At 54.7% G+C, this 27,942-nt stretch overlaps 1 protein-coding gene across 1 annotated transcript; it reads left to right on the forward strand.

The window, feature by feature from the left end:
• The first annotated feature begins 70 nt into the window (after positions 1-70).
• LOC102452070 (integrin alpha-D-like) lies at positions 71-27,726 on the forward strand. The gene is made up of 30 exons (XM_089778846.1): positions 71-254; positions 4,430-4,544; positions 5,745-5,848; positions 8,616-8,680; positions 9,444-9,558; positions 10,069-10,199; positions 10,456-10,601; positions 11,581-11,734; positions 12,129-12,294; positions 12,623-12,696; positions 13,100-13,229; positions 14,023-14,171; positions 15,507-15,647; positions 16,007-16,213; positions 16,368-16,498; positions 19,129-19,283; positions 19,454-19,608; positions 19,770-19,901; positions 20,374-20,447; positions 20,681-20,822; positions 21,066-21,179; positions 22,178-22,257; positions 22,408-22,491; positions 22,640-22,718; positions 22,973-23,080; positions 23,923-24,006; positions 24,306-24,419; positions 24,630-24,722; positions 24,893-25,003; positions 25,182-27,726. Exons 1-30 carry the CDS (start codon positions 71-73, stop codon positions 25,272-25,274), a joined length of 3,630 nt encoding a protein of 1,209 aa, XP_089634972.1. The 3' UTR covers positions 25,275-27,726.
• The last annotated feature ends 216 nt before the right edge of the window (positions 27,727-27,942 follow it).

Consider the following 27,942-nt stretch of genomic DNA (forward strand, 5'->3'; position numbering starts at 1 on the left):
GACTGCGAATGCCCAGGGTCACAAATAAGCCCCTGCGTGGAGTGTGAAGGCAATCTTGGACCTGGTTGCCATGTGGGGAGCAGAATCTGTGCAGGCAGAACTAGGAAGCAGCGGAACAAATGCTGATCTCTATGCCAGGATCGCACAGAGCATGGTGGGAAAAGGATACAGCAGGGAAGCCCAGCAGTGTCATGTGAAAATAAAGGAGCTCGGGCAGGCGTACCAGAAGGCAAAGGAGGCAAAGAGTCAATCTGGTCAGAGCCACAAACATGCCACTCCAATGAGCAGCTGTGTGAGATTCTAGGGGAGGACCCAGTCCCACCCCAGTCTGTGGATTCCTCCCGAGAGACTCTCCAGGCAGCCTTGGGCAGCAGGGTGTAGGACAGCGTGGATGAGGAGGAGAATGCTCAGAAGATGAGTGGAGCTTCTGATCTTACTGGCCGCCAGGACCCTTGTATAACTTTGGAGCTAATCGCCCCTCCCAGGATGTCGCACTGCTGGGCCCTGATGGCAGGGAGGGCACTTCCGGGGAGTTCACGTTTTTAATCATGCTACAAGTGGGTCTAGGCAATTGGGGGTGATATGGGGTGGCCACTCTGTCTACACATCGGGGCTTCCTGGAACAGCTTGTTGTTAAGGTGTCTGGAGCCAGAGCAGGAATCCTCCCTGCACAACTCCATGAAGCTCTCAGCAAGGAACTCTTCCATCCTTCTTGTCTCTTCTGGGGAGGCTGCCTTATTCCATCCTACACATTAGGACACCTTCCCACGCCAAGCCAGCAGAAGTGGTCTGGTGTCATTGCAACAGGAAATATTGCAGCATAAGGCCCAGGTTTCTGGACACAATCAGTCAGCATCTGTTCCTTATCACTCTGGGTGATTCATGTGTGGCAACCCGAATGAAGCAAGGGAAGCTGAGTATGTAACTGATACCACAGCAGGACACTTCTGTTCGATCATCCCCAGCATAGCATGGTTTGAACCACTGCCCTTCCACTGCATCTGCCCCCCCTTTTTATTGCAGGCTCCTCGGTGTCCGTATGAGCCTCTGCCCTGTTGCCGTGTTTGAGGGTCTGGCTACACTACAGAGTTTTTCAGAAAAACAACTATTTTTCCAAAAAAAACCCTTCAATTATGTCCACACTGCAATTGCATTCTTCCCAAAGAAAATCGAAAGAACAGAGGGGTTTTTCCGACATTGGTAATCCTCATTCTATGAGGAAGATGTCTTTTTGCAAAAGAGCTCTTTCGGAAAAAGGCGTGTGTGGGTGGGGAAGAGGGAGTTCTTTCCGAAGAAGAGGAAAGGAAAAAGCACAGGTGCCCTGATGGCCACTCCGTCCATAGTAACCAGAGCTTAAATGCGAGAGAGCGTCCATTCGGTGTGGACACTCTCTTTAAAAAAGGAGATTGCTTTTGTGTGCGGATGATCTTTTTTGGAAGAAGTTTTTCTGGAAAATCTCTTCAAAAAAAAAAATTCTTCCGAAAGAAGCCTGCAGTCTAGATGGAGCCTGGAACTCCTACCCCCAACAGACTCCTCTGGGAAGGGAAAGTTGCGCTCTCTTGGCAGATGGGGGGTGCTGAACACACGGTTACCACATAAGCCCCTGCCCTGTGCAGACGCTTGCCTAGCTGCAGGAACTGTATCACACATGCTTTCAAAGCAGAAGCAAAAGAGTGAGCCTCAACTTGTCCCTTACCATGCCTGCCACCAAACTGAGTCCAGCCACTCCCTTAAGATCTCTGTGGTGCACTTGGATAACTTTGGCCCTGTGCATAACACATGCCTATTGTCTTGGGCAGATGTTCTTTTGTGCTAGGAGATTAGGTTCTGCATTCCATAATGTATGGGCATGTCTAGACTGCCCACGGCTTTCAAAAGAAGATATGGAATCTTCTTTAGGAAGCTATGGACCATCTAGATGTGCCCTATCTCCTGCAAAGTCTGCCCTTCAACATTTGCTGCTCGCTTCCCCTGCTCCTCCAGCTGTTTGGCTCAGGTAGATGTGAAGGCAACAATGTAATCGAGATGACGTGTTCAATGAGCTAACTCAATCTGCCTGCATGGAGAGGGCACAACTAAATGAGTAGAAGAGATGCTGCTACAGGAGATTTGAGTGGAGCGTGAGACAGGAAAGTGTGCAGGGAATGCAAAGTGAAGACACAGGAACACATCTGATGATGTGCCTAGTAGAATCACGGGAGAGTCAGATGCTCAGAGACCCGCCTCTGGCCATGCTGAACCACATTTCCTGCCTCACCACACTTCATAGCCTCCTCTCCCAGGTGTCTTAGAACACAGTGGTGGGGGTAAGTGGGGGAATTCAAGGGCAGCCTTACACCTGTGTGATTGCTGCACGGGGAGATTGTAATATGCCACTTTCCCTTCCTCTCCTCCCTCAAAGCTGCTGCCCTGATCTCCTTTTCTGTCCCTGCTTCCTTGTGTTCCTTATATAAACCCCCATGATTTCTCGACAACAGTATCTTTATTTCTGTGTTGCATGGGTGAGGGGAAGGTTACAGGGTTTACACACAAGCACACTTAATGCAGGGGGTATCTTGTTAAGAGCAACAAGATGGTTTTATCGCTGTCTGGCCATTCACAAAACCTCCCTGATTTTCAGTGCCCCTTGATGTGCTCTTGTTATTGCCCTGGTGTCTAGCTACTCGTAATTATGGGCTAGGTGGTCTTCGTCATGTTCCCTCCCCCTCCCGACACAACATTTCCCCCCTTACGTTCACAGATATTATGGTGCACACATCAGGCTGCCACAATAATGGGAATGTGGCTTTCACTGAGGTCTAACCTAGTCAGTAGACTGCAGAACCTTCCCTTTAAATACCCAAAAGCACATTCCAGCACCATTCTGCACTTGCTCAGCCTGTAATTGAATTGCTCCTTACTGCAGTCCGGGCTGCCTGTGTATGGCTTTGTGAGCAAGGGGTAGCCTGGGTCTCCAAGGATCCCTATTTCTATTTCAACACCTCCAGTGTTAATTTTCCGATCTGGGAAGAAAGTTCCATTTTACAGCTTCTGAGAGACCAGAGTTCCTAAAGATGTGTGCATCATGCACCTTTCTTGACCATCCCCCATTGATGTCACTGTAACGGCCCTTGTGATCCATCAACACCTGCCACACCATCAAGAAGTGCCCTTGCAGTTTATGTACTCCTTTGCGAGATGGTTGGATGCAAAAATAGGGATGTGTGTTCCATCTATTGCCCCACTGCTGATAGGGAACCCCATTGTGTCATAGACCTCCACTATGTCCTGCACATGTCCCAGAGTCACTAACTTCATAGCAGAAATGTACTGATTGCCTTGGCTACTTGGATCGCAGCAGCCCCCACTGTGGATTTACTCATTCTGATTTGATTGCCAAGTGTCCAATAGCTGTCTGGCTTTGCAAGCTTTCTCGGGACCATTGCTACTCATTTCTCAGCTGTCAGAACAGGTCTCATTCTGGTGTGCTTGTGCATGAGGGCAGGGGAAAGCAAGTCGCAAAATTCCATGGAAGTTTTGCTGCCACTGCTGATTGTCCTATAGCTGCGTAACTACACAATCCCACCAGGTCTGTGCTTGTGTCATAGCACCAGAACCAAAGTTCCACTGAGTCAAGAGGATTGACTGCCAATTGCTCTGCTCGAGTGCTCCATATAAGGGTCTGTTTATGGCCTCCTCGCATTCTTTCTTGCTCTGACAGACGTTGGCTAGACTGTGGACATGCTACAGACTAAGGTGCAAAATATTCACTGTGACTGTCCTAGCACTTTGCTGCAGAACAGGGTCCGTCCCTTCCCTGCTACAGCCTCTGTGTGGAGAACCAGGCAAAAAAGGGTGTGAAAAGATTGCTTGCTGTTGCTTCCAAGGAGGGGCAGAGGAAGGAGACAAATTCATTATGAGATGCTGCCGACATGTACCCAGAACCACCTGCTGCTTTCCCATAAGGCACTGGGAGTCTAACACAGAATGCCAAGGGGTGGCAGTAACTGTGGGATAGCTACCCAGAGTGCATTGCTCTCCAAGTCGACGATAGCCACCTTACGGGGGATGCATTACGTTGAACTCTTGCAGGCAGTGAGGTCGTGCACCTTTGACTTTACAAAATTGGGTGCTAAAAATCAATGTTGATAAATGTGACCTAATCTCGTAGCAGAGGCGAGGCCTGATTTGCATGGAGTGTTTTGCCTATCGTGGCGCTCCAGGGCCAAACGTAAGGGAAGTTTAAATGAGCTGTGATGGTCCGAGTTAATGCTGGGAGTCAGGACTACTGGGTTCCATAGAAGCTTAGGGAGGGGAATGGGGTCTAGTGGTTTAAAGCAAACCGCCCCAGAGAAAGACCCACACAGAGGAGGGGCTTATCCCTCAGACCCACCATTGGCCGTGCTCCTCATTGGGGAAGCTCTAATTAGTGGGTGTTTAACCCCTGCAGCGCTGGCCCCCAGCCGTGGATTCAGCGTGGACGTGGACGGACCCATCACCTTCCAGGAGGCAGCCGCGGGGTTCGGGCAGAGCGTGATGCAGTTCGGGAGGGCCAGCATTGGCAGGTAAGGGCAGAACATTGGCTTGAGGGCGCTCCAGTTACAGGCCTCCCATCCAGGGGTGGCAGGTTTGCAGAAATGTTGGCGGTGCCCAGAATGACCAGAGCCTCTTCCTCTCCCCCACCTGCCTAAGGCTCTGAGAGGGAATTGGAGTGGGGGAGGAGTGCGGGATCTGGTGGATAGGGTATGGGTGGGGATCTGGGATGCAAACTGTGGCTGAAGCAGAGGTTGGGGCAGGAGGGAGAGGGTTACTGTGGGCTTTGGGAGGGAGCTGGGAGCAGGAGGGAGGGGGAAGGCTCTGGAGGGAGTGGGGCATGAGAGGACGTGTGGGGAAGGGGGAGGGGTGACACTTACCTGTGGCACCTCCCTCTGGCAGTGGCTCCTGGGGCAGCGGAGGCCTTTTGGAGGCTGCTGCCCCCAAACTCCCTCTCCCCTCATGCATCTCCTGGCCCCACCTGCTGCCCCCGGATGACTTAAAATGCCTGGGGGCCTGACCACAACCAGCAGTGTCCCCTGAACCTCTTCATGGACATGCATGCTGGCAGACACAGGGAGTCAGAAGCAGGCAGCTGCTCTAGTCCTGCTGCGCTGCAGATGGTGGTGGGAAGGGGGAGAGAGGACTGCGTGGGAGTAGCAGGGAGCACGGGGAAGCACAGGAGAGGGATGTGCAAGGTGGTGAGTCTGGCTGGAGCCTGGCTCCAGGCCAGGAATATTCCTGGTGCCAGGACACCCTGGGCCCATTGATCTCATGGCCCCTGCTCACACCCACCTTGGGAAGAGGTGCGGGAAGGAGGAGCATGGGGCTAATGCTGCAGCACCTCCTGGCTTTGTGCCTGGTGTCTCCACCGCTGACTCTATGCCAAGATGAGGGATCCCTACCACCAGCCCATGGCCAGGGACCCCCCTGCTGCCTGGGCTTCCAGTCCCAGGATCTGTGCTCAGACCCAGGGATTTGACTGCTGGTCCCCCTGCTGCTGCCAGCCCCTTGCCTGGGGCTCTGTGCCTGGCCCTGGCCCAGAGCTCCCCATCTGTCCCCAGCTGGGGGCAGGGAGGGGCATGGACAGGTGTAAGGAAGGCACAGCTCAGCACCCCCATCCTAGAAATTGTTGCTACACCAGGGCTCCTGAGGGACCTGCCTGGCTGGGCTGCACCACCCAGGAGAGGTGGGGGGCCCTGATCCCCCCCCCGCCCGCTCTCTCCCTGCAGGCTGATTGTCGGGGCCCCGCTGCAGACGGGAAAAGCAAATGAAACCGGCAAAGTCTACACGTGCAACGTAGGCTCCAGAAGCTGCCAGGAGATCCCCATCCAGAGTAGGGCCCTGCACTGTGGGGTGCGGTGGGGCAGCACGGGCAGGCTGGGAGCTGGGGCACCCGGGGTCCATCCCAGGCCCTGGGAGGGGAGGAAGCTCTGGAGGGGTGAGAGGGGGAGGCTGGGAAGAAGGATTCTTGGGTTCCATTTCCGTGCAACTGCGGCAGCGGGGAAGGGGGGAGGAGAGGGAATTTGCAGGAATTTCCCTTCACTGTCCACCCAGTGGGGGGATAGCTGCTGGGGTGGGGGGAGTGAAATGACTCAGACGTGCAGGGCTAAAGGGTTCAGAAAAGGGCAACGAAGATGATTAGGGGTTTGGAACGGGTCCCATATGAGGAGAGGTTAAAGCGACTGGGACTTTTCAGTTTAGAAAAGAGACTGAGGGGGGATATGATAGAGGTCTATAAAATCATGAGTGGTGTGGAGAGGGCCAATAAAGAAAAGTTATTTATTAGTTCCCATAATAGAAGAACTAGAGGACACCAAATGAAATTAATGGGTAGCAGGTTTAAAACTAATAAAAGAAAGTTCTTCACACAGCGTGTAGTCAACCTGTGGAACTCCTTGCCAGAGGAGGCTGTGAAGGCTAGGACTATAAGGGTATGTCTACACTACAGAGTTAGTTCGAACTAACGGAAGTTAGTTCGAACTAATTTTCATAGGCGCTACACTAGCGCTCCGTTAGTTTGAACTTAATTCGAACTAGCGGAGCACTTAGTTCGAACAAGGTAATCCTCATTCTACGAGGATTAAGCCTAGTTTGAACTAGCTAGTTTGAATTAAGGGCTGTGTAGACCCTTAATTCGAACTAGTGGGAGGCTAGCCCTCCCCAGGTTTCCCTGGTGGCCACTCTGGCCAACACCAGGGAAACTCTTCTGCCCCCCTCCCGGCCCCGGACCCCTTAAAGGGGCACGGGCTAGCTACGGTGCCCGTGCCAGGTGCAAGCCTGCCAGCACCCAGCCAGCAGACCCTGCACCTGGCACGGCTCGAGCCAGCCACCCGATGCCCCCCAGCTCTCCCCCTCTTCCTGGGACCAGGCTGGTGGCTCCCGGGAGCTTGCCCGGGACCGCAAGAGGCGGGCACCCGCCTGGGCTAGTGCGGACATCGTGGATCTCGTCCACGACCTCCGCACTAGGCACAGGATAGTGGCCGGCTTGGGCAGGAGAGCTGCCAGCCTGGCCACCCAGGAGCAGGTGTGCATGAAAATCAAGGGGGTCCAGTGAGACCCCCGACCCTGAGCCTACAATGGCCATCCTGGGTCAGACCAAAGGTCCATCTAGCCCAGTAGCCTGTCTGCCAACAGCGGCCAACCCTAGGGACCCTGGAGGGGATGGACCGAAGACAGTGACCAAGCCATTTGTCTCGTGCCATCCCTCTCCAGCCTTCCACAAACCTTGGGCAGGGACACCACTCCTACCCCCTGGCTAATACCACTCCATGGACCCAACCTCCATCACTTTATCTCACTTCCCTTTAAACTCTGTTCTAGTTGTAGCCTTCACAGCCTCCTGCAGCAAGGAGTTCCACAGGTTGACTCTTTGCTTTGTGAAGAACAACTTTCTGTTACTAGTTTGAAGCCTGCTACCCATTCCTTTCCTTTGGTGTCCTCTAGTCCTTCTTTATGGGAACTAAGGAAGAACTTTTCTGAATGCACCCTCTCCACCCAACTCCTGCTTTTAGAGACCTCTATCCTGTCCCCCCTCAGTCTCCTCTTTTCTAAGCTGAAAAGTCCCAGTCTTTTTAGCCTCTCTTCATATGGGACCTGTTCCCAACCCCTGATCATTGTAGTTGCCCTCCCCTCTCCCAGCCTCTCTCTTCCCCTCTCCCACCTCCTTTTCCCAGTCTCCCCCAGTTTTGTTCAATAAAGACAGATTCCATTTTTGAACACAATTGTCCTTTATTTTGTACATCAAGAAAAGGGGCTAGGGAAGGGTAAGTGGAAGGAGGTGAGGGAGGAATGGGGTACGAGTCCCCGATGGGGAGGACTGGGCTGGCTCTGCGGGCTTCTGGGGGTGGAAGCTCTCCTGCAGCCCCCCAATTGCCCCCTCTTTCCAGATGGCAGCCTACGGCAAGTGCAGCCAGGCTGATGGCCGAGTGCTGTGATGTGCCCAGTGTGGGCACTCCGGGCACTCCAAGCCAGGACTGCTTTGCAAGCGGGGCACCCCTGAGAACTGTCTGTCCGGGGTGGGGGTCAGGTCCCTTTAAGCGCAGCCCTCGGCTAGCCTGAGACAGCATCTCCACGCTCTAAGTCCTCCTCTGATACCCTGCCAGCACTGCTTCCGGTCATCCTTAAGCCCTGTTCAGGGTCCACTTAATGTGGACATGCTAGCTCGAATTAGCAAAACGCTAATTCGAACTAGTTTTTAGTTCTAGACGCGTTAGGTCGAATTAGCTTAGTTCGAATTAACTAATTCGAACTAAGTTAGTTCGAACTAACTCTGTAGTGTAGACATACCCTAATAGAGTTTAAAGAGAAGCTAGATAATCTCATGGAGGTTAGGTCCATAAAAGGCTATTAGCCAGGGAATAAAATGGTGTCCTTGGCCTTTGTTTGTCAGAGGCTGGAGAGAGATGGCAGGAGACAAATTGCTTGATCATTGTCTTCAGTCCACCCTCATCACCTGGTGCTGGCCACTGTCGGTAGACAGGATACTGGGCTAGATGGACCTTTGGTCTGACCCAGTACGGCCATTCTTATGTTCTTATGTTATATTCTTATGTCCAACCACAAGGTTTCTTACCCTGGTGCTGGTGCGTTTCCCCTCGCAGGGCCCCTGGACGCGGTGAACATGTCCCTCGGACTGTCCCTGGCTGCCCATGGCTCCCAGCTCCTGGTGGGTACTCCAGAGGAGGGCAGGGGCTCAGGCTGTGGGTTGTTCTCCTCCCCCAACAGTGGGCTTGGGCTGAAATGTCAGAGAAGGGACCAACATAGTAGAGAAGGGACCAACTTGACAACCTTCCGATGGTGCAGAACAACTGTGTGAGCCAGTTGACATAGCTGGGCCAGAGCAAACAATCTGACCACAACTACAGACTCTGTCCTCTCGTGTCAATCTCACTGGAACACGACTTTGTTACTGTGGCAAGGGGCGAATAACAGTGCGTGGCTAGGCAGGTGCTAACCGCTCGAATAACTGTGCCAGGACTCTGTGGTAATGAGATAACATTGCTGTGATGACAGGCACGGTGGGATTGGGTTTGTCTGGGTGGGTGATACCCAGAATGGTGCAACAAAATGGTGGGGAAGAGGATAACCAGGTCACGTTGCCATGGAGTTATTATTGAGACATGATGTTGTGAGGGATGGGGGTAACCAGGTGATGTTGCCATGGGGACAGTGACTGTGCAATGACATTGTGACAGATGGGGGTATCTGGGTGATGTCATAGTAACTGGGCACATCCATAGCAGAGAGTGTGGTAGCCAGGTGACAGCCCCTGTCCCCTCTCTGGGAGAGAGGTGCTGAGTCCCAGGCCCTATTCTCCCCAGGGACAGAGGCAGCATCTTTTCTTGTGTACCCATGAGGGAGCACGCTCCCCTCCCCCACAGTGCTCTCCTAGGGGCGCCCAGTGACCCCGTCCCCCTCTTGTGTCCCAGGCCTGCGGCCCCACGGTGCACCAGGCCTGCGGGGAGAACATGCACCTCAACGGCTACTGCTTCCTCCTGGACCAGAGCCTCCGGCAGCTCCAGCGCATCCCGGACACACAGCCAGGTGGGGGAGGGGGGGGAACTGGGCCAGACGGGCTTTTCGATCTTGTCTAGCTCTTTCCACTGAGTTTTCTGGGTGTTGGTGGAGTTGAGTCAGGCAGTTCAGGTTGTACCTCTCTAGCCCAGAATCCTTGTGAACCAAGGAAACTTCTGGATCGGGGAGGTCAATGCCAGCCCCTCTGGTGTTGCTGGCTGAGGGGCTCCGCTCTGGCATCAGCAGAGGGGTGGCATGACTGAGCAGGGACTGCGGGGGAAGGACACTGGGGGGAAGAGGCAGGTGGCTGTGGTGCTCTGCTGCCACACACTGAGAGCACAGACCAGCAGCCGTGGGGCTTGGCAGTCCACCCATGAGATGCTGTGAGGGTGGGGGAGGAGTTGCTGAGCACAGGCCTGATTTTCCCTGTCAGTGCTCCAGTTTGGGAGCACCCACTGGGCTGCCAGATCACAGGTGTTGCCAGACAACGGACGTCTGGACGCTAGAGATCCAACTGGCTTTTCTTCCCCGTCCCCTCAGAGTGCCCCAAACGGGCCACGGACATCGCGCTCCTCATCGATGGCTCGAGCAGCATCTCATGGGTGGACTTTGGAAAGATGAAGACGTTTCTCTCTGAGATCATGAAGCGTTTCAATGGCACCAACACGCAGGTAACAGGCAGAGGCAAAACCCTGCCTATTTACCTGCCCCTCGCAGACAGGGCTGGCCCCAGTGCCCCTGTGTGGTGCTCGGGGGCGCTGTGCTGCAGGGAGTAGCAATGGATTTTGCATCCCAAACCAGGAAAATGTTCCCACAGAACCAGCCACCCTCAAATGCCTGCCCCAGCCCTTAACTGAGTCCGGTTCCTGCTTCTCTGACCCTTCCCCCCTCTGGTTGTTTCTCTCTTTCCTCGGCCTCCCCTTGCAGTTCGCACTGAGGCAGTACTCCAGTCGATTTGAAGAGCACTTCAACTTCACAGAATACAGCAGAAATCGTGACCCCGACGACCTTGTGCAGGGAATTGAGCAGCTGGGTGGAATGACGCACACGGCCACCGCCATCCGGAAAGTGGTGTAGGTATTGCCCCCTCTGTGTGCAGACTCCATAGGGAAAGGGCTGCAATGACATGCAAGCTAGATATAGGGACTCAGGACTCCTGGGTTCTTTTCCCAGCTGTGGGAGGGACTGGGGACTAGTGGTTAGAGCTGGGCGGGCTGGGCATCAGCACCTCTGGGCTGTGTCCCTGATTCTGGGTGAGGCGTGGGCACTAGTAGGTTAGAGTAGAGCCGGGAGCAAGGACTCCAGGGTTCTATGGCCAGCGCTGAGCCTCTGTTGCTGTGTTACTTTAAGCCAGCCCCACTCCATGCCTCAGTTTCTCCATTTGTACAATGGGGACACTGAGGACTTTGTGTGGGGATGAGACCTAGATACTATTATGTATCAACTAGAAGATTTACCTGGCATTGCCTTGGTCCTTCAGGCCAGGGAGCTGGTGCTGCTGGGGGCCCGGGGTGGGGGGTGCAGGAGTCAGAGCGGGGCCTTGGGGATGTGGGCAGCTCAGTGCAGGAGGCTGGGGGCATGGAAGGGTCTGAGAGCGCGGGTTGGAGGTTGAGGAGGGGCTCATGGCAGGAGGCAGGGGCCGGGAGGGGCGCTGACTTCTGCCTGGTGGCAGCCCAGGGCAGCAGAGAGTGCGCACCCCACCCTCCAGGTTGTCCCCAGAGACCAGTGGGAGAATCTCTCCCTCCCCCGGCTCCTCCTGGGTTGGGAAGCAGCAGAAGCTGTTTGCTGGACAGGAGGGCCCCACTTGCCTTGGTGGTACAGCTGCCCCCAGTGGCCACTCCACATCATAGCTTTCCCCTGAGCTTGCTGCCCTCAGTGGCCACTCTCATGTCATGTCCCTCTGAACTGCAGCCCCTCCCTTTGCATGTTATGGAAAACAGTCCCATTCCTGGCACTTCCCATCTTCCTGGCACAACCAAACCCCGACCCTGTTTTTAGTTAGGAGAAGAGGAAGTTGCACAGTTAACCTTCCCGTGTCCCCTCCATTTGCAGGCAGGAGCTGTTCACTTCTGGGAGCGGCGCTCGGGATGAAGCCACCAAGATTCTCATTGTGATCACAGATGGGCGCAAATTTGGAGACCCACTTTCTTATTCAGCCGTTATCCCTGAGGCGGAGAGCACTGGGATCATTCGCTACGCCATAGGGGTGAGTCCAGGGATAAGGTAGAGGAGCGGGAGAGGGCAGTTCCTTCAAGCATGGAGGGCACAAGTCCTGGGACAATGAACTGGAGCAGTGTTGCTATCGCAGAGCCGGCCTTTCACTAGCCTGACTGAGCAGCAGATTCTGGTAAAGGCTGTTCCACCCCCGCGCTTGGTGGGGCTGAGCAGCACCAGCATGGCCCAGGTGGGGTGTCCAGTCACAGGGCCACTTTGCTGGCCTGGCAATGCAGGGCGCCACAAGGGGCTGCAGGGCAGGGCTAGGGACACGTGTGGGGTGACTTGACCCAGGGCTCAGAGCAGGTGGGCACGTGCCCAGGGCTCTTGGCTGTGACTGACACCTACACCCCGGTCTCCCCTGAAAATCTCTCTGTTCCTGGAAGGTTGGTGATGCCTTCAACAATCATCATTCCCGAGGCTATGCTGCCCAAGCGGAGCTCCGAGAGATCGCCTCTGTGCCCACCGACCAGTACGTCTTCCGGGTGGACAATTTCGATGCCCTCCAGGGCATCCAGAGCCAGCTGCAGGAGAAGATCTTCGCCATCGAAGGTACCGGAGCCACTGAGCCAGGGCAGGGGCTGAACTGGCCCAGAGATTCTAGAGATGTGTCTCCAGGCCCAGGTTGGGGGAGGAGGGACTGCGGGGAATCTAGAGCCCAAATGGGCCCCACATATTGTCTCTCTTTCCCCATCCACCAGGCAGGGGCCTGTCTGGCTCAAGAGACTGAGGTATGTAACCTTCTCTCTAGGGGGTGCTGGATCCAACCCAGTCCTGAGGCGGGGGGAAGGGCTGGCTCCGGGGAGCAGGGAATGGGACACGGGGCCTTTCCCCTCCATGATGGTCTCTCCCATGTCTGTCTGTCTGTCTGTCCCCGCAGGCACCCAGTCCCAGAGCGGCAGCTCCTTCCAGCTGGAGATGTCTCAGGCGGGATTCAGCTCCCTGCTGTCCCCGGTGAGTGACGCCCAGTCCTAGGGCCTGCCCCATGCTGCCCTGATGGATCTTTCAGCCTAAGGATCTGAGGCTGGTTTAGGGCCTGGAAAGCTGCTGGCTCTGCTGCCCTGCACACTCCTGTGCATCTCCTGGCCCCCTGCTGCCAGTGGGCGACATGACAGCCCCAGCGACCCCTGCAGGAGCGGTGTGAGAGCTGCTTTTCCCTTGTTACCTGAGAGGGATGCTGTCCTGCCAGCAGGACTCAGTAGGGGGCTCTGTCTCCTCTGGCAGTCCCCACCATCCCCTGTCCCGCGCTGAGCCGTGCTGTGCTGCAGATGGCGGGGAGCGGGGGGGTGATCTCGTGAATCTCTCCTAGGCTGCACATTTTCCATCATCCCTCTCTTTGCCCTGCATGTCGGTTTAGGAGGGGCCGGTGCTGGGAGCGGTGGGAGCCTACGACTGGTCAGGTGGGATATATTTATATGGGACCAGCGGGGAGCCGAGCTTCATCAATGTGTCCAGAACCTCCAGCGACATGGATTATGCTTACCTGGGTAAGGACACAGCCAGAGAGCTTCCCTGGCCCTTCAAACAGCCCCCTGGTCCCACCCCAGCGGCAGCTGAATCTCCACTCTGAGTGGTTGCTGTATGAACAGGCTGTCACGGAGTGTGGGGGAGTCACCGGGCCCTGCACTCCCCTCTGCAGCCAGACCTGCCTCTCCGCCAGCAAGTGGCACAGAAGGTTTATTGGTTGACAGGGACACAGCGTAGCACCCACTTGCTGCTAACAAAGGGAAGCAGGAGCAGCCAGCACAATCCACCTTGGGGAGAGGGAGGCCCAGGGCCAGCACCCTGGTCCCCCTCCCTGCATCCTCCCCCAGCCCAGAGTAACTCTCCCACCCAGCACCTGGCCCCAGCCCTCCAGCCCCGCCCCTGCCTTTGTTCAGATTCCTGGGCAAGGTGTCACCTGGTTGCTCCTCCACCCAGGCTCAGGTTACAGGACAGCCTGAGCTATTGTGGTGTAGGTGCTAAGATGGGGCAGCTTGGGGCAGCCTCCCACTCAGGGAGAGCCGCCCCCAACATTCCCATGCCCAGCCGGGTTCCAGTGCAGGGCCCAGGGAAACTGAGGCACACACACACATGGGGTTACAACAGAGCAGCACAGGACAGTAGGAATCACACCCGACATTACAAAGTGAACCGAGTGAATACAATCCCCCCCACGCCACACAGGCACTGCCCCATCTAAGTGCGGTTGCGTCTCCATTCGGGGCAAGGGATCCCTGTGGAGCACTGTCCTGTGGCTGTTTCCCATCTCACCTCCCCGCGTCCCTCTCTTCCTTTGAGGTTATTCATCTCAGGTCATCACCGCCCGTGGGCAGAGCAGCTACGTGGTCGGGGCCCCTCGCTACCAGCACGTCGGCAAAGTCGTCCTGTTCAGCCGAGATACCAGCAGCGGGCAATGGGCAGCCAGCTGGGCGAAGGAAGGAGAGCAGGTATGGGGAGCATGACAGACAGGGTGGAGCCAGTGTTGAAGGAAGCCTGTACCATTCTGACACCCTGTTATAGTGAGATTGGGTCAGGAGGACCCGGGCAGGGGAAAACTTTCACGAGTTTAGAGAACTGCACCGCAGCTGAGAGTCGGCATCTCCCCAGCATCCCACTGCCCTGACAAGTGAGGGCTTCTCTGCACTCAGTCGCTCTTCAGTGCTGAAGCTGTGCAGGGAGAGCACTGCAGTAAGGAGGATACCTCTGCCAACAGGAGGCTTCTCCAATTGGTCTAGGTAATCTCCCTCCCCAAAGCTGCGTCTACACAGCAGCGTTATTCCGGAATAACAGTGCGAGCGTCTACACAGCAATTCCGTTATTAAGGAATAAATTCGAAATAACGGGCGACTTGTTCCAACTTCTGTAAACCTCATTCCACGAGGAATAACGCCTCTTCCAAAATAGCTATTTCCAAATAGCTGTAGTGTGGACGCTCCACTGCTGCTATTTTGAAATAGCTGCTCCCCAGGCCATTCAAAGTCATTCCTCCCTGGTGAATCCTGGGGCTGTAAATCGGGGTCGTGTGTCCACATTAGGGGATCCTGCCTCAGACTCATTTCAAGGCTTCCCTGTAGTATAAACTACTTGGAAATAAGCTATTTCGGAGTATTTCTTCTGGAATAGCTTATTCCGAAATACATGTGCAGTATAGACATACCCAAGAGACAGGTGCTAGGTTGACAGCAGAATTCTCTCATTCATCTAGCACCAACTGCTCCAGGGGGTAGGTAAGTTTACTTGTATTGCTCAGGCGGATGGATTTTCATGCTACTGAGCAATGTAGCTATAGCAGCCTTATTGGTTAGTGTAGACCAAGCCTTAGACGGAACTCATAATAGACTAATAGAAAAAATAGACTAATAGAGAAAAATGAAGACAGGGTTAAAATATTATCGACAATACGCAGGGGGTCTGAGCAGGATTGCACCTCCATGAACATTGTCTGCTTCTCCATCTCTCTGCCAAACATTCCAACTGAGCAAGATTCACAACAGTGACTTAGAGGGGTGCAGATAGTGAATCAATGCTACTTGTGCAAGCACAGTGTCTCAGAAGAAATGCACCACAACCCACATTCAGCATCTCTCAAAGATGCTGCCTACCTCGGCCTACACATCCCCTTGGACAGAAAACTGACAGTAATGGTACCGCCTGCTGTGTCTAAAGGGTGGGTGAGGGAAGAGGATGGACTGAACCTGGGAACGGGGGCAGGAGCTGTGGTGCTGGTGGGAGAAGATGGAGGAGGTGACTAAGATGAAGGAGTGACTTCATTTCCCCTCCAGATTGGCTCGTATTTTGGGGGTTCGCTGTGTGCTGTGGACCTCAACAGCGATGGGAAGACGGACCTGGTTCTGATCGGAGCCCCCACGTTCTATACACCTCTGAATGGAGGGCGGGTGTATCTGTGCTTGGTTAGCCAGCAGGTAGGATGGAAGGGCTGTGGGTCGTGTTTTTACCTGCGTGGCCATGGAGCTGGGATGCTCTGAGAATTAACACTGAGCTCCAGGGAGAGAGGCGGGAGGCTCGGTAGAGGGGGTGCTCATTGGACAGTCCATGCTGGCACCTGTCCCATGCTGGAGGGTGCCATGTTGCTGGGAGAGGCAGGGAGAGGCTCAGTAGGGGGCGCTCACCCACACAGTTGATGCTGCTCACTTGACAATCTGTGCTGGGCCCCGTGTGGCGCTGGAGGGTGCCATGTTGCTGGGAGAGGCTCAGTAGGGGGCGCTCACCCACAGTTGATGCTGCTCTACTCCCCATGTGCCTCATTGAATCTGGCCTGCAGGGGGCGACGCTGATCTGCAGCAAGACCCTGCAGGGGCAGTCTGGGCAGGTGTTGGGGCGCTTTGGGACCAGCATGTCTGAAATTGGGGACATCAGCGGGGACGGACAGACAGACGTGGCCATTGGGGCGCCCACAGAGAACGAGAACCACGGGGCCTTGTACATCTTCCACGGGGAAACGGGAGGCCTCAGTCCCCAGTACAAACAGGTGAGCCCAGCTCCTGCGGGGAGGCACAGCCCATGCTCATGTGCCATGAGTCCATAGTCCCCACGTTTGCATCCCTTATCCACTGCTGCTCCTAGTGGCCATTGTATGAAACAGCCGCCCCTTCCCCTCCCCGACTGCTCTCTCTGCCCCACAGCGCATAGAGGGGGCGCAGTTTCCCAGCAGGCTGCACTACTTTGGCCAGGCCGTCAGTGGCGGGACAGACCTGACGGGGGATGGGCTGCCGGACATCGCGGTGGGAGCACAAGGGCAGGTCCTGCTGCTGAGGTGAGTCCTCCTGTGTCCTGGCCCTGCCCCACCGGGCAATCTCAGACAGTACCAGAAGATGTGTGTGTGTGTGTGCTGGAAAATAATGAACTCCTTGGGCATGAGAACAGCCTCAGCCCCCGCCCCCTCCCCACAGCAAGCCCCTGTCTTTGTAATAGATGGCCCCTTATACAAAAATTCACAACAAAACTCAGGTTACTGCCCATTCTAAGGGATGGTCACTCGCCCTAGTCCTTGTATTTCACATCTCAAACCTAAGCTGAAGCCGGTAGCCAGTCCGGCACTAAACTAGTTAAGACTCAGTAATTAAGAGAAAGAAACAAGAGTTTGTTACATAGTTAAAGTAGCTCAAATACCCACATAAACGAGCTACAATCTTAGCTTCTGAACAATAAGAGCATCTTCTATAATAAGCATATTCCATGTGGGGGCTACACCAGACTAAGCTGCCGAAGGCCTTTGCTTATGCCTAGTGAGTCTTGCCCCATCTGGGTACGTGTAAACAGCACACTTATTTTGGAACTAGTCAATTAGCCCGGCATAAGACGGGATTTTCAGGTCTCTCCTCCACATCGGTCTTCTCTCCTGAGTCTCCGGTCTCTCGCTCCCTCTCTCCTCCTCCTACTGCCTCCCCCTCTCTCGCTCAGCTCTCCTCCGCCTCCTGCCTCTCTCTCCGTCTCTCTTTTTCTCTTCTCCCACTCCTGCCTCTCACTCTTTCTCCGTTCTCCTCTGTCTCCGTTGGGGATGCACACTCGTCAAGGCCCTGCCCCCTGGGCGTGTATGTCACCACCTCGCCTCCCTTCGCCTCCAGCCGTGGCGCTTGGCTGACTTCTGCACTGCTCAGCTGGGCCGCTGCATGGGAGCAAGCGGCACAAATAGCCTCTCTATCTCTCTTCTCCTCCTACTGCCTCGCCTTCTTTCTCTCTCAGCTCTCATCCACCTTCTGCCTCTCTCTCCATCTCTCTCTCTTTCTCTTCTCTCCCTCCCACCTCTTACTCTGTGTTTCTCTTCTCCTCCTGCTGCATCTCTCTTGCTGTCCTCCGCCTCCTCTGTTCTCCTCTCTGTCTCCTCCGTGTCGTCTGTGTCTGCTCCGCTTTCCTTCTTTTGAATCCGGTGCCCTTTCCTGATGTCAGATATGTACGCTCGTCCAGGCCCCACCCCCCGGCTGTGGGGAGCATGGACCCCAAACAGCCACTTGCGCTGCTTGCTCCCACGTGGCAACCCGGCTGAGCAGCGCAGAAGTCAGTCGAGCGCCACAGCAGGAGGCAACAACACCGCCCAGAGGGAACAGCCAGTGTTTCAGCATTACAGAGTCACAGACATTGGGCTACTATATATATATGATAAGCTATTCCAGAATAGTTATTCCAAAACTGCTTATTTCAAAATAGCACATCTGCACTGCAGGGAGCTCTCAAAATTACTCCAAGGTGGGCTTCCCTAATGTAGATGAGCTATCTCAATTTAAAGCCCTAGACGGCACTGGGGAAGAATAACTTAGGGTGCATCTAGACTACACACTTCTTTCTAAAGACACTTTTTTGAAAGAATCACAAAAGCTTCTTTTGAAAGAGATCATCTAGACAGGCACAACTTTTTAATACTCTCTTTCAAAAAAGCCCTGTTTGAGGTCAAGAACACTTTTTTTCGAAAGAGCTCTTTCAAAAAGGTGTTCTTCCTTGTAAAATGAGGTTTACCGCTGTCAAAAAAACCCTGCCACGTTCTTTCAATTTAATTTCAAAAGAACACAGTGGCAGTCTAGATGCAGGGGAAGGCCACATTTTTCAAAAAAACAAGCAAACCCCCAAACCTGTAGTCTAGGCATAGTCTTAGAATTGCCCTGCTGAGGGGATATTTCAAAATAGCAGCTGAGGAGCGTCTACAATACCTTATTTCAAAATCGCTATTTCGGAAGAGACATTATTCCTTGTAGAATGAGGTTTACAGATTTCTGAATTAGCCATCTGTTATTTTGAAATTATTTTGAAATAACAGAGTGGCTGTGTAGACGCTCGCACTGTTTTTTCAAAGTAACGCTAATTATCTTGAAATAGCGGTGCAGCGTAGGCGCGCTCTTAGGGTCCAAGCAACCCAGAGAAAACAACTTTCTCCTCACCAGAGACATCTATCCCCTTCTCCCCACAGCTCGCGTGGATGGGATGGGTTTATGTGCAGGGCTCCTCCTCCCAGAGAGGGTGAGAAGTGACCACGTCTCTGCTCTTCAGTGTCTCACTTTGGAATGGCTCATTTGGGCCCAAAGGCCTCTCTGGGGGCAGGAGGGAACCCTTCCACCGGAAGCTGGGTTTGGCATTAGAGACACCTCCTCTCCTCTTTTATGAGTCCGGCACTTACAGGGGGTTCAGAGAGGCACAGCCTCAATATAACGTGACACTGGGGGGTTATATTGACGTTATAAAGCACCAGCAGCACCTGACAGGCATTTCATCAAGTCGCAAGGTGAAGCATGTTCTCACGTTAACATCTTTTAGCAATGCGGCCGCACAACTCGGCTCCTTTCTTCTCTGCCGCTCAGCGTCTCCCCTGGCCATGCTGTGTCTCCACAACCCATCTCCCTGGGTGCTGGGAACAGTTCCATGCCGGGTGTGATGGTTCCATTCCCACCATGGCAGGTCCCGGCCAGTGCTCAGAGTTGGAGTCACCATCAGCTTCCAGCCCCCCACAATCCCCACTTCAGCTTTCAACTGCCAGGAGCAGAAGTTCAACACGGAGGTCAGCAAGGCAGAGATCTGCTTCACCGTCACGAAGAGCACCAAGGACAGCCTAGGTCGGACCAATCCCACCCTTAGTTCCCACCCCCTGAGCCAGGGAGTACCCAGCCCCGGTGCTGGATTGGAACCAGCGCCCCATTGGGGGGAGGGAAAGGCCCGTGTCCCATTTCCCCTTGAGAGTCCTGCTCTCAGTCTCGCTCTGTCCCTCATTTCCCCTCCCCCATAGACGACAGGATCTCCAGCATCATCCAGTACAGCCTGGCCCTGGACTCTGGCCGGATGAAGATCCGAGCTGCCTTTGGGTCCACTGGCCCCGTCCTGAGCAGGAATCTGAGTATGGGCATTGAGAAGAAATGTGAGATGCACCAGATAAGATTACCTGTGAGTGTGTGTGTGGGGGGAGCGGGATGGTCACGGCTCCTCCCCCTCCTGCTGTGTCTGCCCCTGCAACCCTACCCCTTGCTCCAAATCACCCAGAGAACAAACCTCTCCTGGATCCTGCTTTTTCTCATGGGTCCCTACGTGTCTCTGTATCTCCCCAGCTCTGCCCTGAGGACACTCTGACCCCCATCACCCTGCACCTCAACTACACCCTGACAGGGAAGCCCATAGCTGCCTCCGGCAACCTCAGTGCCATCCTGAGCGAGGACTCCGCACTGGTGTCTTCAGGCTCGGTAAGGCTGCTGGGGCCAGACACTGTAGTGGGTCTGCTGCAGGGATCAAACCAGCGAACAGTTCAGAAGCAAGAACCTGCAAAGCCAGCAGCAGCAGCCCGAACCCTTTACCCAGTGCAGACACTGGGAGGCGACAGAGAACGGCTTTCCCCTGGTTGGGAGCATTCCAGCTTCACAAAGCTCCTAAAATATCTGTCCAAACCCCCGAACATTCTTGGCTTAAAAAAAGTGGAATAGTTTCACCCAAAATAAAAAACCTTCCTTAGAGGGGGAGGCCACGTGCCTGCTTCCCCAGCCTCCTGAGACAGCCAGTCTCCTTGCCCTGCACCCCAAGAAGTGTCTTTCAGTTGTTGGCCAGAGCCAGGAGATGGATGGTGAAGGAAGGGTAGGAGCATGGTGCAGCTGGACAGATTTAGGGCTGGAATCCCTTTAAGGGGCTTGCTGACCCCAGCCCTCCTGGCTCTCTCGCCAGCTCCCGTTTCAGAAGGATTGTGGCACAGATGGTCGTTGTGATGACCAGCTAGAAATCTCCTTCAATTTCTCTGGGTAAGTCACTGAATCCTCCCCCAACAACACCCATCATGGGGATCCTCTGGCTTGATCACACCTTGGATCTCCAGCATCCAGCCAGATTTCCCGCGTTGATGGATCCTGGGCGGAAGGCACTGTTGTGAGGAAGCTCAGAGTGCTGGGGCCTCCAGGTGGGCACTGCTAAAGGAAGTTCACAGAGCTTCCAGGGCACTTCTTTGAAGAAGCTCACTACTTTCTCTGCCTCCTAGTTTGAGCACCCTGGTGGTGGGGGTGATGCCTGAATTCAACATCACTGTGTCCATCCAGAACCGCGGGGAGAATTCATATAGCACCACAGTGCGGTTCTTCTATCCGGCTGCGCTGTCCTACCGCCGGGTCCTGCTGCTACAGGTACCCCAATGCTCACCGGCATAAGTGGCAAGCTCAGCAGGGGGTGCTGTGTTGCAGGGAGCAGTTGGGGGCCCAGCAGGGGGCGCTGTGCTGCAGGGAGCAGTTGGTGGCTCAGCAGGGGGTGCTGTGTTGCAGGGAGCAGGAGGGGGCTCAGCAGGGGGTTCTGTGCTTCAGGGAACAGGCAGGGGGCCCAGTAGGGGTCGCTCTGGGCCCCGTCTCTCACTGGCTGGTCCCTGTGCTCAGTCTAACAGGAGGACCATGGCCATTAAGTGCAGCTCAGCTGTGAGCTCGGAGGCGCAGACTCAGAGGAACAGCACCTGCCACATCAACCCCCCCATCTTCTGGAGCGGAGCTGAGGTAGGGACCGGCCCTAGCCCAGCCCTGGCCTGGGAATGCCCCAGATGAGAGCCTAGCTGTGAGCAGAGTGGGGCAGATCACTGGGGCAGCCCAGTCCGTGGAGGGGGATGTGCTGGGGACTAAGAATGTTAAGAACTAGTTGACTATTTGATAAGAAAATGTTTATTGGAGAGTCGAGTCGACTATTCGATTTCCCCTCCTCCTTGCTGCATCCATCGGGGGGAAGAGGGGTCACTTCAAGGTGGCAGCAGCACATGGAGCCTGTACCTGGGCGGTGCTGCCACTTTGAAACCTGAAGCTGCGTTTCAAAGGGGCGGTGCCACACAGCTGATCCCCACTGGGGACTCTTGAACATTTCAAAGCAGGCGCGCCCACATGCAGCCCAGAGCCAGCGGGACTTTCCTCTGGCCCAGGGCTGCACACGGAGTTCTGCATTCCTCCTTTGAAATGTACAAGAGCCCCAGTGGGGACTCTTGTATGTTTCAAAGGGGGAATGTGGAAGTGCCTGTCGACTAGTTGAGTAGTTGATGGAAATCCCATTGACTACTCGATTAGTAAATTAACCATTGGTTAACATCCTTACTGGGCACAGCGCTGGTGGGGGAAGGAGGCCAGCGAGTCAGTGCAAACAGAACCCTGAGCTCATTCCGGGCTGGGTCAGGCCGTGTCGGGGCCGGGAAACAAGGGGTAGCCTGAGAGGCTGGGGACGAGGCTCCACTGGACGAGATGATAGTGAGGGGAGGGGCTGTTAATGGGCTGTTGCTGTGGCATGAGGCCGACTGGGGTCTCGGGATCCCAGACCTGGTTCAGGCTGTTTGATGCTGGGCAGGGCCAGGGCCATGGTAGCACCTTTGCCTCTCTCATTTATCCCATTTATCCATCTCAGTTCATACCACCGCCCCTCCCCCAAACCTCTGTGCCAGCCCCTCCCCCGCAGTCTCTGGCAGTTCCCCAGGCCCCGAGCCCAGCGACTCTCTCACCCCCTGTGTGTTTCCCAGGCCGTCTTCATCGCCACCTTCGACGTCTCCTCTGAGGCCGACCTGGGGGACAGGCTGCAGATCATGGCCAGTGCCAGCAGGTGAGGGGCTGTGCAGGGCCAGGAGAAGGGGGTGGGGGCAGTGGAGGGGCAGTGCACGGAGTAGGGCAGGGCAGAGGCCTGTGGTGCACCCTCCCTGCACAGTTATCTGGCTGCATCTCACATCTCTCCTTTGTCTTCCCCTCCCCCCAGTGACAACGGCGGCCCCGTCACCGAGCGCATGGGTCACCGGGCGGAGCTTCCGGTCAAGTACGGCATCTTCATCATCCTCACCAGGTAGGTCAGTGCAGAGACATTGGGAGAGAGCCCCCTGCTGGGTCCCCTTCCTGTTCCCTGCAGCACAGCGCCCCCTGCTGGACATGACTCCCACTGCCACCCTCCAGCTCCACCCATCACACTCCCATCTCCCTCGTTCCTCCCCCAGCCTCGAGGAGTCGACCAAGTACGTCAACTTCTCCGCCAAGGCGGCAGAGACAAGCGCGCCAGTGACACATCGGTACGAGGTGAGGCCGGTCGCACAGCGTGTGAGGGGCAGGTGGAGCGACGGGGGTTCAGAGGAGGGGGCAGGAGTGGGACTGACTGAGCTGGATCTAGTGGGTTAGAGCACAGAGGGGTGGGGTGGGCAGGGAGCCAGGACTCCTGGGTTCTCTCCCCAGCTCTGGAGGGGAGCGGGGTCTGAGGGGTAGAGCCAGGGCCTGGGGGTCAGAGCTGCCAGGTTCTCTCCCTGCAGTTCCTAGGGGGAGTCTGTTTCTTCCAGGTGAAGAACCTGCGGCAGCGAAGCGTCCCCCTGTCGGTCACGTTCCAGTTCCCCGTGGAGCTGAGCGGGGTCCGTGTGTGGGATGCCTCTGAGGTCGTCCCCTCCAAGGTACCTGCCTCTCCCTGGGCTTGTGTGTGTGAGATGGGCCCTGTGACACCTGCTGTGCCCCACAGCGCCCCCTGCTGGGGCAGGCTGCCTTGCCAGGATCGCAGAGAAGAGACCCCATATCCCCAGAGCTCTCCTTAGGACAGTGGTTTCCTTTTTGGGGCTGCCTGGGGGCGGGGATGCGCATGTGCCTTGCACCCAGGGCTGGGGCCATGCATGTGCTGCGTGCCAGGGACTGGTGCTGCGCCCAGGGATGGGGCTGGCCCAAATTGTTCGGCAGGCGCACATAAATGGCCCTGCAGGCACGATGGTGCCCACGGGGACTGCATTGGGGACCACTCCCTTAGGATTTATGGGACCCTACAAAGTACTATTACACTGGAGGGATGGAGGAATGTGATTTGATAATGTTCAGCAACACAAAGAAATTTTAAAGTTAGGTCCTGTCAGCTATCACAGTCAATTCAGAACCTGACAGGATATGCCTGGGGTTGGCAAATGCCTGTGAAATGGCTTCATTGCTTCACACATGGCTCTTTCACAGGGTCAGTGTCTGCTCATGGCTCTGGCCAGCTCAGTCCTCTCCCGAGGAGGCAGAGCCACAGCCCAGACACAGGAATGAACAGATGGATGGAGAGTAAGATCCAGAGGTGCCCCAAATTTTCCCTATGCAATGGTGTATTCTGCCTGTGGATAAGGATGGCACTGAAGTGCCTACCCACCAATCAGTCAGTTCCCTGCCCTGGAGCTGCATTAGAGCAGTGCTCACTAGGGATGAAAGGGCCCATGTTATATTCCTGCCCCTGTTAACTCCATGTCTCTCCCTCCTCCTCCTTACACCCCAGCCCCAGCTGGCTCAGTGCACCAGTGAGGCAGAAACACCTGGTTCAAAGGATGTTGTGAAGCAGATGAGCAAGCGCCCCCTGCTGGTGAGTTCAGGCCAGTGTGGTACCAGCAGCCCCTTTCCCTCTGCAAAAACACAGACAACGAGTGGGGGGATGGGCTGTGCTGCGGGAAGGCCTTTTGTTAGACAGACTCAAACCCTGATTGCCATGCTGAGTCCTTGCACGTCTCCATGCCCCCTTTCCCCTGCATTAACACAGACAGCAAGGGGGGGGAGGAGGGTGGCCTTGGGGAAGGCCTCCTGCTACAGATAGACCCAGACCCCCATGGCCATGCCCAGACCCTGCACGTCCCTGCCTCACCCGGCAATATCCTTCCACCCCAGGACTGCTCCGTAGCCACCTGTAAGAAGATCCGGTGCACAATCGCCTCCCTGGCAATGCAGCAGCCGCTGGAGTTCACGATCAAAGGGAACGTCAGCTTCCAGTGGGTCCCCCAGGTACGAGAGCTGCCTCTGCCTCCCAGCCGGATGAGGAAACCCCCCTCATGAACAGTCCCCGTGCCCTCCCCAAAGGTGGCTGCATCTCAGTGCTGGGCCAGGGATTGCTCCTGTACGATCAGCCTGTCAATTTCCCTGGGACCCCTGGGGTGATGCTCTGGGCGTGTCGGTGTCATTTCTGGTCAGGGACTGTGAGTTTCTCTGTTCCAGACTCTGCAGCAGAAAGTGACCCTGGTGAGCGAGGCCCAGATTGAATACGAGGAGAAGAAATACACCCAGAAGGAGGGATTTGTCCAGCGCCAGGTACCAGAGTGACCGTGCCGGGATAGAGAGAGCATGGGCTAGTGGTTAGAGCTGGGAGCCAGCTCTCTTGTCCCTGCACTGGCAGGAAGTGGAGTCTGGGGGTTTAGAGCAGAGGTGGGGGGATGGTGGCAGGAGTCCTGGGTCCCCATCTTATGGCTCTTCCCCACCAGGTGCAGACGGTGGTGGAGCAGCTCGTGGTCTATAACTACCTGCCCATCATCGTGGGCAGCAGCGTGGGAGGCCTGGTCCTGTTGGCCCTCATCAGTGCAGCCCTCTACAAGGTGAGGGGGGGAGGAGGGCTCAACCCCCTCCCCCACCGCCTAGCACCCTGGCGGTGGGGCCTGTTTCTGCTGAGGGAGGGGTAAAGGTCTTTCCTCTGGAAATTCCCACAACCCATCCCTCCCCCTCCTCCGCTGTGAACCTGTGTCCATCTGGCTCTCACTCTCTGTCTCCTTCCAGTTTGGCTTCTTCAAGCGCCAGTACAAGGAGATGATGGACACTCAGAGCGCCACCGACAGCAACGCCCCTGCTTCTGATGTCCCCACACAATAGCCCCCTAAGCACCCACACCCTTTGGCTTTGCCTCCTGCTGGGCTGCTCTGGATCCATCCCTCCCCCTTGTGTTTGCCACTTCAAGATGCGGAAAAACTGGTCAGTGCCCACTCTCCCACCAGCAAAACTTGTCCTGGTGCCAACTCGAGCTAATCGATGCTCAGATTAGACTCAGCAGGATTCCACGAGGCGTACAGATAGTTCGGAGTGGCTACGTAGTTCGAACTATCTAGCCCGTGCCGCGTGTAGCCGCGCGGCACGGGGTTCGCACTAGCCGGCTTTTAAAAATGGCGGCGCCGGCTTTATGCTAATGAAGCCCGGGAAATTCAAATCCCGGGCTTCATTAGCAAGTTCGGTATGCATACATTACCCCGCTAGTTCGAACTAGCGGGGTAGTGTAGACATACCCTTACTGTGGTTTTGCACGAAGACACTGAAGACGGTTCACAGGCTTTGTTTAGATTTCTATTGATTTAGCTTGTGATGAGAAAAATTATGGGGTTTAATCATTTTCCCCTTTTGTTATCAATGTCAGTCATCACATTTGTAGTAATTTGTGTTTCAGGGGCCAGGCCTTCTGTGAAGATCAGACAATTATTTAATGGCAGTAGAGGTTGAGATTCAAAAACAGTTAAAGCTTTATAACTGTGCTTGGAAGGATTGGATTTTTTTTAGTAAATATTGAGTTCATTGTACACACGGACACTGGTGGCAAAATTTTCCATGGCTAATAATTGAAATTTCCTGCTTGAGAATGTATTAGAGTGTGATTTAAGGCTCTTGTCTTTGTATATTTTGAGCTGTGATGTTAAAGCTTTGTGTTGGAATAGTTATAATTTGGCCTTTTTAAATCAATGTTTTCATTGCAGAACGAGGGTTTGATCTCCTCAGTCATTTTCAATACCTGAAAATGTAAATTCAGAAAAATAGAAAGCACACTTGAAGTCTGTGGAAATTATTAGAAAAAAGGAATTCTGCCAAATCTATTTATAACCTTTAACCTCCTCTCCATGAATTGTTGAAATCACTTGTGAAAATGTATGAACGAATTATCCTAAATGCAGCCCCAATGACACCGGCATGGCCACAAGTTTTATACACCATAAGGTGGAACTTGAGTAAGTTCTCCAGCCCCAGAAGGGGTCACTACAGGATTATATATACAGGAATTATCCCTTCTGTTCACAGGACATGCAGCCTTCCCATCTAGATGCACTGACTCCAAGCAGCCTCAGAGCGGGGGACTAGCTGGCTCTGGGGTCAGGAGGGCAGGGAACGGGCTATGGGATTTTGTGAGTGAATCTCATTTGCTGTGATCATTAGCGCCAAAATGAAAGGAGTTGGGTCTCATCCTAGACTTGGCCACAGTTGGCCATCCAACTTGGCCACAGTTCCCACAAAATTGTGGGTTCAGGGACAGCCGGGCTCATGAACCCCTGAGACATTTCTGCCTCCTCATCTACCCCCAGGGCTAGCGACTGAGGTGTTTATCCCCCACTCCTTTAACCCCCTCCCCCGTTCACCTCAGGGCCCAGCCTCCCACCCAACTGCCAGATCAGAACATGCCCAACTGCCATGGAACCTCCAGAGCCCAACATTCCACTCACCTGCCATGGTGCCTGGATCCTGAGCCCTGCTGTTTCCCTCGTAGCTCCGTGTTCTTGGGGGCCAGGGCACAGGATCCGGCCTGTCTGTCGGACTCAGGGAAGATCCTCCCACCCCCACCGCCACCCCAACCTCTGCTTGAACCAAAGCTGCTCAGAGGAAAGATTTACTCAAAGCAATGGAAGGGCAGGGGAAGACTCGGCTAAGCCCCTTCAGACACTCCCCTACCCGCATTTATATCAAAGTTGGGGAACCCTTCTTCCAGGGGGAGTCAGCAGCAGCCAGTTCAGGGTTCAATACCTAGAGGCAGGTCTAACCTACGAAATTATTTTGAAATAATGAAATTCAAAATAATAACTCGTGAAATAACAAAATTGAAATAGCATGTCCCTACTACGGGGGAGTCTCAAAATTAGCCTGAGGCAGGCTCTGTTATTGTGGATGTGCTGCCTCAACTTAGAGACCCAGACAGCACTGGGGAGTAATTCGGAATTACTCTGTGAAGGACCTATTTTGAAATAGCAGCAGTGGAGCACCCACACTACAGCTATTTCAAAATATCTATTTTGAATTAAGAACATAAGAACGGCCATGCTGGGTCAGACCAAAGGTCCATCTAGCCCAGTAGCCTGTCTGCCGACAGTGGCCAGCACCAGATGCCCCAGAGAGGGTGGACCGAAGACAATAATCAAGCGATTTGTCTCCTGCCATCCTTCTCCAGCTTCTGACAAACAGAGGCCAGGGACACCATTCCTACCCCCTGGCTAATAGCCTTTTATGGACCTAACCTCCATGAAATTATCTACCTTCTCTTTAAACTCTGTTATAGTCCTAGCCTTCACAGCCTCCTCTGGCAAGGAGTTCCACAGGTTGACTATACGCTGTGTGAAGAAGAACTTTCTTTTATTAGTTTTAAACCTGCTACCCATTAATTTCATTTGGTGTCCTCTAGTTCTTCTATTATGGGAACTAATAAATAACTTTTCTTTATCCGCTCTCTCCACACCACTCATGATTTTATAGACCTCTATCATATCCCCCCTCAGTCTCCTCTTTTCTAAAC

The sequence above is a fragment of the Pelodiscus sinensis genome, chromosome 5 (genome assembly GCF_052426305.1).
Source record: "Pelodiscus sinensis isolate ZL-2025 chromosome 5, ASM5242630v1, whole genome shotgun sequence".
Taxonomy (NCBI): Eukaryota; Metazoa; Chordata; order Testudines; family Trionychidae; genus Pelodiscus; species Pelodiscus sinensis.